A 12,769-nucleotide genomic window follows, 5' to 3' on the forward strand; every position below is an offset into this window, starting at 1 on the left:
TGGATGAGGACTCAGCAAACTACGACAAGTGGGCCAAATCCAGCCTGTGGCTTTGTATGGCCCAAGAGCTAATAATGGTATTTAGAGTTTTAAGGTGTAAAAACACCTTTTGAGAGTCAAACAAACAACAAAAAAGGAGAATTTGCTACTGAGACCATACATGGACTATGAAGCTTAAAATAGCTACTATCTGGCCCTTTACAGAAAAAAAAAAAATTATCAACCCGTGGTCTAATGAGGAGGAAAATACCACCACCCTTTGAGAATTCCTGAAAAGGGAAACCAGAAAATGTCCAGGAGAGTAAAAGGGAACAATGGGAATTACTGGAAATACCACTCCACATGACTAAGACAGCCCTGAAGGGCCTCTGCCTGCAACTCCACAGAATAATGAGGTATACATGAACTATGAAGGGAAACCCAAGAATAGCTAAAGAGAGAGTTACACTAATGAGCACTGGGCAAAGAATATTCTGGAAAAGAGATGGCATGCAGAACTCAGTACTGCTTAGGGAATTCTGTTATGGTTTGATAAATTGGAGACAGAACTTGAGCCCAGGGATTGACAAAATATCAAGCTAGGTGAAGTTTCCAGGACACAACTAAGCATCTCATGAGCATGTGACAGTCTGAAAATCTCATAAAATTTAAGAAGGGAAAGATAAAGTAGACACTAGGAAAACCTATATTGGCTTATCCTACTTTAAATTAATACCAATTATAAAAGTTCACACTTTAAAAGAAGAAGTAGAGGCTTTTAGCGGACATTGACAAAAGGACTTTTTGTTTTTCAAAAGAAATCACCGAGAGGTTCCCTTACATAGAAAGCTTCTCTCTTAAAAAAAAAAAATGGAATTTGATGCAAAAAATTTTTTTCAAACAACTTTTAAGGAAAGCATCCATTGTACAAAGTACAGCACATATATTGAATTTGGAGGAAAATTAATGTTTCTAAACTGAAAATCAGGTTTGTATTTGAATTCATGAACTAAAGAACTCATTTTTAATTATATTTTTTATAATCATTTTTAATTATAGCACATATATATCTATATATTGGTTCATTCTAATATCTGAGAAATACATGTGTCATAAAAGCAGAAGCCAGCTGTAGGTCTTCTATAAATGTAGTGCTTTAAATGAAAAAAACAAAAAAAACAAAAAACAAACACTGAACCCAAAGGCAGGAGACCTGAGATTGAGGTTGGGCCCTGCCAATGTGTGACCTTGGGTGAGTTATTTAACCTTTCTGGGCCTCAGTTCCTCATCTGTAAAATGAGAAGTTGGTCCCTTTGAGCTTTAATATTCCATGAATACAGATAAATATAGAAATAAGATAAATACAACAATCTAGAAATAAGAAATATCCCCCAAAGTAAGCTTTGGAGTCAGTAGAAAAAGGTAGCAATGAAATATAATAAAAAGAATAAAATTTTAACTACTAGCCAGAGTAAATATCTCATTTAAAAATTAATGAAAGATTTGCAATTTACATTTGATCAGGAGAGATAAGAACATACACATTGATATTTCTTCACCATCATACATACGGAGGAGGAAATGAGTTTGGAGTGACTTGTACAATGAGCACAATGCTGTGTTTGCATGCATAACATTCTATAAAATTTGACATTAGAAAAGCTCAATACCACATAAGGAACAAATTTCTATAAAGCTTGGCATTAAAGAGAGGCTAAGAGGAGTTAACTGGTTGTTTCAGTTCACATTTTGTTTGAGGATTTGTTGATATCAAATTCTGGTATTTAGGCAAAATCTTAAAATCAAATATACTTCTGCCAGAGCCCTTCTAGAGAACAGCAAGTAGTTGATTCAAACTGATGATTTCTTAACACCAAACAACAACATGACAATATATATCATTTAGCCAGAGACTGATTACTGTAATGATAGCAGAAATGACGGGAAGGTTGGAATCATTTCGAGAGTTGTGGTTGTAGCGATGCAGGACCTTGAAGAAGTAACATCACTGGAAGAGACACACGCGCATGCGCATGCGCTCACACGCACCCCCCCCTCCCGCCCCCCAATCCCCCACACATATTCCAGGGCTACGACTGCTACTGCTGGTCCTGGCACCATACTTTGAGAGGCACTGGTTTAGATCTGGGGCTTTACTGAACAATATGTATACCTCTTTCACACAACCAATTACCTATGCAAATTCCTTTTTGTTAAACGTATTAAAAGTGTCTCAAATCTGCGTCTATAACCATTCACTACTGTATTCCTCTATAAATCTGTTTCCAAGTCTTTTGAAACTTTTTCAATTTAATGTTATTGTTTAAATAATTATAATTTTTGCTGCCCTTTGACAAAGGCAGCTGTTTTTACCTCTTTCCCTCTCTCTTGTCCATTTAAATCACTCATCACTTATAGCTGAAATACACTCAGAGGCTTTTGGGGGGATCTGGTCTCTTCTTACACCAAGCTGAAGTGATAGCACAAAACATAGATGGCAGGGAGCAGAGGCTCATGTTCAGTAAACTTGTATCTCCAATAAGTTTAATAGTCACCACTGATACTGGACGACTAACATTGATTGGACAATATTGGACACTTTCACCTTTCACAAACAGGACACATCTTCACAAAAGCTTTAAATCCTTTTGTTTTTACTCAAATGATAAATAGCATTAATTCCATTTGTGTAAAAATGTTAATGTACAATATGAATTATCTAGGCCTTTTCAGTGGCTTTTAGTAGCATTTCTGAGAGTCCCTTGGTTGTAGCGGTATTGAATGGCACTGGGTATCAGGACGATTGAATTGACCATCAGTAATTTACTATAATAATTCCAGGAGATTAACATGTTTTTCATATTCTGGAGTTAGCTGTCAGGGAATTTGGCCTTTCCATGGTGGGGAAAAAAAACACACTTCTGCGACTAATTGGTGCCTGAAATTCTACAAGTAGAATTTCATTCCTTTGGCATAAGGTTTTTCCCCTGTTAAACTGCAAACAACCTTCAAAAGAGGTAGCATTGAGCCTTATAACCTCAAAGTACAGGAATTTATCCCTTTCCTGAGAGCACGCTTTTCTTAGCTAGGAAGAGAACAAACTAGGAGGCACTCAGAAGAGTTGGTGCTGGGAAGCAAGGTCTGGGAAGAATGGAGCAGAAAGAGGAGACGGAGGATCCCAAAGACCAGACCTCCAACTCATTCACCATTTTGCTGATGGGCTATCCTGTCGGCATCCCTCACTAAAATGGGTACTAACTTGCCACTTGGAGCAGGTTACTTAGAGAGCTACCATGTTTTCTGATAATAATGAAGATTTTTTTTATGTATATAGGCAGAGAAAGGCTTAGAGTAGTGGAAAAACAGATGGCAATAAAAACATCTGGTGCAACAACAGGCAGGGAGTTACCCCTCAAGTCAAAAGAATCATACTTGTTCTTAGGAAGAAGATAAAGAGATATTACTTTATGGAGTGCAAATCACAGAGCCAGGACGAGGGTAAGGCACTTATGCAGCCCTGAGAGTGGGCGCCTCCTTAAATTTTGCACCCCAGACGCCTCACTCACCTCACTCTAGTCCTGGCCCTGGCAAATCATATTAAACTGAAAGCTCACCATTGTGTTACAGACTTGGTGCTAATGAAAGGCTGCACTGGTGAGGAAAATAGCATGGACCATGAGCTTGTCTTTTTTGGGAACAGTGCATTTATGAGGAAGAGGGCAGGTGAGTGGACAGATCTGCTCAGACCGATAGGTACAGTGGGACCGTGATCCAATCCATGTTGTCTAGAGTGAAAATGGACGCCTGGTAACGTGCTTGTTGAATCTCCTCTGTCTTTGCACATTCAAGGTGATGTCTCCAGATCAACTGGTTGGTCTGTGGTCATTAAGCTAACATGAATTAATTTGCTGCCTTGCTCTTGCCTCCTTCAAGGGTGAGCTGTCAACTAGGGATGCAGTTCACAAGGGTTGCAGCTAAGGGGCAAGTTGCGGCCAGGTGGAAGTCCCAGGAGAGAGACTGAGGCAGGTAAAGGAGAGGAGACACCAGCGAAGCTTCTTGTTATGCTGAGAATGACTTGCTCTCTAGCCTCAACATCTAAACCACAAATATGTAATGAATACCCACCAAGTGCAAAGCACTCTTAAGTACCGATTAATGTCCTCTCCTGGGGATGACTTCCTGTACTCCTGACTGGACTGCCTGCTGCTATTGGTTGGAATCAAAGGAAACAAAGGGAGAAACAACTCAAATTGGAAGCTGACCTCCTGGGGCCAACTTCATGTCACTTGCACCTCTTCTATATTCCACCTTCAGAAATTATCATTATTATTCATACTAGTAATAGTGGCAGTAGTAGGTTCTCTGAAAGCCTTTCTGTAGGGGCTCTCAGCCTCTCTTCTCCAGTCTCAGCAGAGTAGGTGCAGAAGGCAGCAAATACTGTACTTTGTGCCTGGGTGGGAGAGAGAGTTGGTGTTACGATAATCAAGGGGAGGAGAGAGGTTGAGTGTTATGAGTAGGAAAGATGTTCACTGTTATACTCATTGATGATTGGTAGAAATTGGACAGTTTGGTTGTTGTCTGTTGGGAACTAGGTCCACCTGTTGCAAAACATTAAATGAATATTCCTAGTCCTCCATGTTACCTCTAACCATACAATCTCTGTCCCAAATCCTCCATGCTAATGGGAACACCACTGGGCATTTGAGGGCCACAGTGATGATGTAGAAGATGTTGTCGAAATTCCAGGCACACAGAGTATTGTACAAGAAAGTAAGACTCAAGGTAATTGAAAAACATACAGGTGTCTGGGCATTCAGCTTAGAATCTTTTGGGGAAACCACCAGAGGTAGCAAGGTGAGGAAAGAGGCAAAATCCTCTAGAAGTAGCAAACAAGAAGCTTCCAGAAAAAACAGCAGAAGTAATAAGTCCTATACTCTGTCAGTCTCATACCTGACTTTAGAGTTCAGCTATTCATAATGATTCCCAAGGAGAAGGACCTGGCTACATTTTACCTCTGTTAGGCAAAAGCACAAACTCTCCTTCTCATTTTCTTACTGAGCAAGATGTTTACATCTTTTGGAATTCTGAGTCTGGGACAGACAAGTGTGGCATTCATTTATAAATTAAGGCCAGCAATGGATCTATTTTATTTCAGGTAAAACCCCTGAAATTAGGTTAGGTCTTTCAAACCAAATAGCTTGAATGCCTTCAAAAGCACTTGGAATTTTGCTGTTTATTATTTTAAGTGGCTTCTGTCTAAATCAGGGGAAAGTGCTGATTGCAAGGGAGTGAGTGGGTCTGGCCTGTATTCAGAAGTCTTGAATTCAGAACTGTACCAACCAAGGGCCTAGGCCTAGGGCTTCTGTGTGAGAGGTTTAAGTCTTCTCAGCACTCAGTATGGTTTTTTAGCTGCTCTGTCCCCTGGAGTGTGGGCAGTTGTACTAAAAGCTTGCTTCTCATTGGTGAGCAACGCAGCCTATCAAAATCAAGATCTGCTTGTCTCTGGGGCAGTTTCTGCATCCTCCAGGAGGCTGTTCAATGAATCTGTTGGGTGGAGGAGGCTAAAGGAGGAAGGGGTCAGGGAACCCTCTTTGTGGAACAGGCTACAGTTGCATTTGACTATTTTTTCCCCTCTTGAGATGGTGGACAATTACCTTTCCATTATTGGTCAGCCAGTTTTCTTTGTTCAATGCTTTGTCTGTTTTTCCCCCAGAAACCAGACATAGGAAAATAAAATGAATCACTGCTCTTGCTTTGCTTAGGAAATTAAACTGACAAGAACATTTAGTGCCTGTAAGCTTTGAGGTGGGGCAGGAGAGATCCCAATGATTGTTCTGAGGCTCTGTCAGCAACCCATTTACCCAGTTCTTACCCTCTCTCCCCACATGGTTAACAGAAAGTTAGTCAAACAGTGAAATCCAAATGGCAAAAAGTAGGCTTTTTTGTGTGTATTATGGGCCATAGCAACTTGCAAGGCTGCCTTTTAGATTCTGGATATATCCTTTCAGTCTATACATTCTCAGTTTTAGACCATCGTAAGACTTCGTTTAAACAAAACAAAACCAACCACAAACCACACTTACTTTCTCTCCTCCTCGAGCCTTTGATGACGCTGTTCCTTTAGCTAATTACTTCCTGTAATGAATGTTATATGCAAATGAAATGAGAGTTCTTCGAATGCAGCATAAGCTGGGCACAGATTCTAGCTATCACTGTTGACAGACACTTGAAGGATCTGAAGCCGCGCGTGCGAGTCCCCTTGGCGAGATCAGAGTGAACAAATGACTGCCTTGTTTGTTGGCTGAGCTTGGTTCATCCAAAGCAACTTGATCCTGACCTTTTCTAGCTAAGGGGTTGGGGGGAAGGGTCTGTATGTTATTGAAACTCATCACCCTGATCACCGTGTAGACAATCAAACTGCAAAAGGCATGAAGTTCAGGACAGAGTAACATTCATATTTTTCACAAAAGCCATACAATCAACCCCATGCCGAAATAAGTGCACACCTGCAAACCTCTAAAGGGAGAGAGAGCTACACCGTGGTTGAAGAGGCATCAGAGTCTTTCTGTTTCTCCACAAAAAGTCATCAAGGCCTCGCCAGGAAAGTGAATCATCAGCAATGGCTCCCCATGTCCCCAGGTTTGGCAGCCCTCAGTCTGCTCTCACACTGTGCCCCTCAGTGACGGAGCCAGGGATGGAGCAGCGGTCCTTGTTTGAAAAGATGGCACATGCGTCTTTGCATTTGACAATTTCTTCTTAGTGCACACCACTGGCGGGAAATAAGGAGAAGATCTGTAGTCAGTAATGGCAAGATGTGAAGTATGAAACCGTAAAATGTCTGAGCATGATTAAAGTGCCTGATGACTTTAGTTCTAGATAAAGTGGTCTCTCCTGGACACAGAGTGTGAGTTAAAGTAAAGAAATGTAGGCTGTTTTGATATGTTCATGGTTTCTTTTTAAAACCTTTCTCTTCCCCCTTTTCTACTCAAGTTTAGTAACTGAACCCTACTTGCTCAACCCAGGGCTTAGGTACTGGGGCTATCAGTGGTGTCGTAGTCTTTTGAAAATTGTGCGATAATTCTCCGAGCCAATGGGTTAGTGGTCTTCAGCAGTTCGGCTGCCGAGGGGCGGGACCGTGGAGTTGCCTTACTTCCCTTCTTCTGTAGCAAGGCCTTGAAATCATCGTTTCTGCCAGCATCTAGGCTGGCACTGGCACTTGACCCTGCAGAGGCAGCTGACTCACTAATTGGAGAATCAGCTGTGTTCCTTATCGGTGAGTGGGAGCTTGGTCTGCTGCCTCCAGCAAAAGCCTCCCCGGGCTCCTTCCAGCCAAGCAGCTTTCTTTTGGACCTAAATAAGAGAAAGTTTGCTTTGAGTGAATTCATGTGGTGGACATTTCCTAATGCTTCATATAACTTCATATATGCCAGTGACGTGATCTGGGAACTTCTACGTAGCAGCCTTGCAAGCAGTCACACTCCCCAGCTTTCTCTCTCGACACTGCGTCCTTGGGCTCCCTTGTCTGGCCCCTGTCTCTACACTCCTTTCAATGCCTGCAGCTGGAGTCATTAGCCTGCACCTGCAGGCTCAGTCCTGTCTAGGTTCTGGGACTGAAGAAGAATTTAAGGAGTCAAGCCTAGTAGCTCAGTGACATGTATGTCAAGACAGCCTCGGAACTGACCCTGCACTGAACTGGTGCTCCAGCTCCAGTAACTGGGTTCTTTCCAGTTTTCTCCTCACTGAGCCCCTGCTCTATGCCCCTCTCTAATAACTGGGTCCCCATCTGGTCCCCCTTTACCTAAGTTCCTTCTCTGATGCTTGGCCTGGTGACCCACTTTACTTCTTGAAAATATTTTTTTTGCACAAAGAATTCTGTAAAGGGTTAAATGTCTCCAACTGTAGACAAAGCTGTGAGAAAGCAGATGGAGCCACAATAGGCTGAGCAGTTGCTAGGAGACGAGGGGCCTCTCACTTGGCACCTGGTCCTCCCTTCCCGGCCCCTCCTCCACTTCACCCAAAGATGTCAGTGAATTGGCCACGTGAGGCCCTGGACTGCTTTCACATATGTGGGTATCTGAACTTGTCTCCAGTTTCAATTCTAATGGCTGCTTAGAGGAGGGGGTTCATCTTTTGGTATAAAAAGGGAAGGCAATTACAATAGGAATTAAGGTAATTGGTCCAGACCTGTGTATCACAGTAAATAAATCTTCAGTTGTGCGTGAAGCCACAAACACGTCATCATCATCTTCTGCAATCCATTCAGCTGTTTTATCACTGATAACACTTTTCTCTTCGGTGCTGGGTTCCATGGAACTCCCTAGGTATAAGAACCAGAAGGAATTACTTTAACCACAAGAGTAGGGACAAAGCACATTCTCGTCTGTATTTCATTTGATGTTCAAAGCAACTCTGGAAGAGCAGGAGGGCGGAGACTCTTAATGTCTCCTTTCTGCAAAGGAACATGATATTCAGAAGGTTAGTGATTTGGTCAAGGTGGACTGAGTGCTGAAGATCAGCCTGGGTCCCTGCTCTCTCATGCCTCTTTTGTTACAACAGGCTGCTTGAGCATTCTCTTGTTTTAAATGTGTCCTTTTTAAAAAATCAAGGAGCTGAGAGCAATCTAAAGCAGTGACTCAACCAGTGGGTGGGAGTGGTACCTACCTGAATTTCAGAGGGAGCCTGAGGGATCTGAGGAAGAATATTCTAAAATTACCTTTGACTTTGATTTGTTTGAATGTTTTAGTCACAATGATTTAATTTATATTGAAAGTCCAAATCAGCTTAAGGAAGGTCATAAGATTTTAATGTTTTGCCCTGGCTGGTGTAGCTCAGTGGATTGAGTGCAGCCTGCAAACCAAATGGTTGCTGGTTCGATTCCCAGTCAGGGCACATGCCTGGGTTGTGGGCCAGGTCCCCAGTGGGAGGCACGCAAGAGGCAACCACACATTGATGTTTTTCTCCCTCTCTCCCTCCTTTCCCCTCTCTCTAGAAATAAATAACTAAAATGACAAAAAAGGGATTTTGATGTTTGGTGTTAAGAGTTCAAAAAAGGAAGAGAAACATGGACGAACCTGGAGGACATTATGCTTAGTGAAGTAAGCCAGTCACAGAAATACAAATACTGTGTGATTCCAGTTATATGAGGTCCTGAGAGGAGTCAGATTCAGAGACAGAAAGTAGAATGGTGGTTTCCAGGGCTGAGGAGAGGGGGCAGGGGGAGTTAATGTTTATTAGGTACAGACTTCAGTTTTGCAAGATGAAGAGTTCTGGAGATGGATGGCAGTGATAGATGCTCCACAGTGTGTATATACTTAACACTACTGAACTGTACGTGTAAAATTTGTTAACATGGTACATTTTATGTTATGTGTATTTTGCCACAATGAAAACAAAAAGAGGCATGGAAAAAAACCAAAAATAATGAGAAATATTACCTAACTTAGTCTTATTGTTCCAGAAAGAGCTAACCATCCAAGAAAGTGAGCTCCTTTTCCTCTCAAAAGTCTGCTGCTGGTAACACATTCTATTGCTTCAGAAGCCTGCAAGCCCACCACACCACTTGAACTCAGCCTGGGAGGGTACCCAGCCTAATGCATGAAACTAAACTCAGTGTTGCTAGTGCAAAGTACTGTACAGTGAAGGAGGGAGGGATGGAGGGAGGGAGCAGGAGAGAAAGAGAGAGAGATTGTTCCTAGGGCAGGGGAAGCACTCCTTGATTAGGGAGATGGGCTCCTAAGGTCCTAGGGTGCTAAGACCTAGTTTAATTTCATTACCTCAGCACTGGGGGTTCCAGGGTAGACTGGCTCAAACTGAATCTTGGAGAGCTGCCCCCATCCGATCTCAAGGGCAGTGAGGCCTATTTAGAGTAACCCAAATTGTCAAGACATGTCCCTACTGCCATGGTCATCCCAGGGTCAGGATCATGGGGCACTGGCTTCTGTCTCTGGTACTCGATTCTCAACCTCATCTCTCCTGGGATTGAAAGGAAAAGCCAGAAGATAGTTTACTAACCCGGAGAGCTTGCCTCCCTTTCACCGTCAGCCTGTGGTGATGAAGTGGTCCTTGTACCAGGTGATTGCAGGTGGTCGCCGGTGGGGGGACACTTGTCATCTTCCTCCAGGGTGATGATGGGGCTGACAGGCAGCCTTGGTTCAGCCCCGTAGGTCTCCATGTGAGCTGTGGGTGAGGTGAGAGGCAGGTACAGCACACTGGGCTTTTTTGGTACAGGAGGTGGAATCTTGCCTTTCTTCTTCTCAGCTTGTTCTCGGCTCTGGAGGCTAATTCTTTCAGACAGGGCTCTCACCTTGGGGCCCTCGTCCTCTGTGCTTCCCTGGGGAGGTTGCTGTGTTCCTGAGCAGAAAGCACCAGAGGAACTGGCAAAAGGTGTGAAAACAAGAGATGAGGGTGCTGTTGACTCCCCTGGGCTTCTGGCCTCAGGGAAGCTGGAAGACTTTGGTTTCTGTACCACCGTGTAGATGTCTGGAGGGAGTGGCCTCATGTGTTGAATTGAGCTCTTAGGGGTCATAGCCAACATAGGCGAAGTGAGAGGGTGTTCCTCAGGGACAGATGGTGGCTTATGGACCAAGCTTGGAGGCCTTCGGGCCAGCGGAGGTTTCTCAGCTATAGGAGGTTTCATCTTTCTCTCTGGCAAGGTGAAGACTTCTCCTCCTGATTCCTCAGCATAGTCAGGGCTCTCAATGTCATCTTCTGGCTCAGATTTGCTGACTGACCTCAGGCGAACAGAGCGTAGGTCAGACTGAGTAACCATGGGCATGATTGGCTGATTGGGACTAGTTTTCTGGAGCAGCTTGGCCCCAAAATTTGTATCTGAGTGATGCCGGCTCACCTTGGTTTTGCTTCGGATAGAGATACTCATCCCAGACAGATCCAGGTATGTAGGTGAGGTCAATGGGAGGTCAAATGATAGCCGTGACTTGGAAATTTTCTCCATTGGTGATGTTGGGGGTAGTGATGACTTCCTCTCAGGTACCACTGGACGTACCCGACCACTGCCACTCGGAGGGGGCAAGTGGCTCAAGGTCAATGACATGGAGACGGTGGGTGTTGGTGTCTCCGACTGACTGGAGTATCCACTGGAGGGTGACATCAGCCCAGTGGGCCTTCCTGGGGAGGGTACCTCCCTGGCCTCTACCTCGATGGATAGTTGGGAAGGTGTAGTAGCTCTGGAGGTGGAAGGGGAGGCAAGAGACTCTGAGCTGCCTTGAACTGGAGTGCACTCAATGACTGTGGTGCCTGTGGCAGTGCTGGAGCTAGACAAGGACTGGTAGGTGTCACCAGACTTCCAGTCAGTAAGATACCAGTGGTGGGAGAATTGTGTTCCTTCTGGGTCTTTGAAGGTAGGCACAGCAGTGTGACTCTGGGATGAGTGATGCCCTTGGTGTTCCAAGGAGAGGCAAAGGCTCCTGGGCCTCTGGTCCTTGGGTAGTGCTGACCCACCTTCTGGCTCATCTTTGACCAGTGAGACACTGCGCATTGGTGGGGAAGGCTTCTTTTTGGCCTTCTTGAGTGAGATACTCTTGGATCTCTGCCTTCTGTGCTGGGCCTCCTGTTGGGAACTAAGGGAGGCAATGTTGTCAGCACTGTTACTGCCCTCGGAACTTGTACTGGCATAAGGCAGGGCACAGGCTTCACTGGACTTCTGCTCCTCATTGTAGTCCACATCTGGGGTGCCTGAGTCTGTGGGCACAGACAGTGACCGCTCCCGGAACCTGCTGGCCCCACCTGGGCCTGTCTCCAGTCTCGAGGTACCACCACCAGTCAAAAGACCAATCTTGAAGGGTCGCTCCGGTACTTGCCTTCGTTGCATAGGGTGTTCAGAATAGCCAGCTGACCCACTGCATCCTGCTGGGTTATCACGAGTGACAAAGAGGGTGGCAGCCTCCTTAGGAACCAGAGGTGGCAATGTGTGCAAAGAGACCCATGCATTCCCAGAGGAAGGATTTTTTCCATTTTCATTGACTTGATTGTTCTGACTGGTGGCACTTGGAGTCATATAGGTAAAAGCATCTCCCTTCCAGGAAGCAGAGAATGTGGATTCTGTTGGTCCATTGCAAGAACTGGGGACGCTATACACCATTCCCACGCTTTCCATGCCAGGCGGCTTGGTGCTACCACGCACCTGGAGAGGTTCTTCTGGATCACTAGAAGGATTTCTCAGTACTGGTGAGCTGAGATTTGGGAAACAAGCTTCCTGACCAACTGCAGCTCTTCCATGAATGCCTTCTGGAACGGAATGACTGGGCTTGATGTCTGAGCTGGTTGAACGAACCACCCTGCCTGTGGGGCTGTTGCTGTGACCTGGAGGAGGGAAACACAGAACATTAGTGGTGCAGCCAGGGATACCCCAGCAGCTCCTGTGATGGTAGCACCAAGTTTTTGCCAAGAAGCATTTGCCAACAACTTGGTCAGAATTTCTTGGTTCTTCCTTTCCATAGATGAAAATGCGGGGAAGCTGGGTCCTTGCCCACCACGACACGGTGAGTCACGGGGTGCCCTTGAATTATCCAGATGGCTGCCAAGGACTTTCCAGCTTTTCTTATTCCTCTTGGAGCTGAAGTGGCAGGTGGGGACTACCTTGCGTTTTTCTTGGGCTTTCACCCCAGGCTCATGAAACCATCACAGACCTCAGCATTCAGCTCTCCTGAGATGAGAGCAGAGGCTTTTGAACTATAAAGGACAGCACTGTGTGACTTTCTGCTTCAGCAGTGAGTTTGGAGTATGCCATGGCTGGAAAGCCCAGAGTCTAGTTGCATTTTTGGCACCTGTCACT

General features: G+C 44.7%; 1 protein-coding gene across 1 annotated transcript in view; it reads right to left on the minus strand.

Annotated features, from left to right (window-relative positions):
* Positions 1-6,469: 6,469 nt before the first annotated feature.
* Positions 6,470-12,769, minus strand: part of NHSL2 (NHS like 2) — a 229,236-nt gene continuing 222,936 nt past the window's right edge. Inside the window, exons 7-9 of the mRNA XM_054579589.1 lie at positions 9,991-12,297; positions 8,164-8,296; positions 6,470-7,329 (exon numbers count right to left, since the gene is read on the minus strand). Of these exons, the coding sequence (XP_054435564.1) occupies positions 7,005-7,329; positions 8,164-8,296; positions 9,991-12,297 (2,765 nt within the window). The 3' untranslated portion in view covers positions 6,470-7,004. The remainder of the gene's footprint in view (positions 7,330-8,163; positions 8,297-9,990; positions 12,298-12,769) is intronic.

Source organism: Pteronotus mesoamericanus, unplaced genomic scaffold (genome assembly GCF_021234165.1).
Source record: "Pteronotus mesoamericanus isolate MK-2021 breed Mesoamerican mustached bat unplaced genomic scaffold, CSHL_Meso_final contig_55, whole genome shotgun sequence".
Lineage (NCBI taxonomy): Eukaryota > Metazoa > Chordata > Mammalia > Chiroptera > Mormoopidae > Pteronotus > Pteronotus mesoamericanus.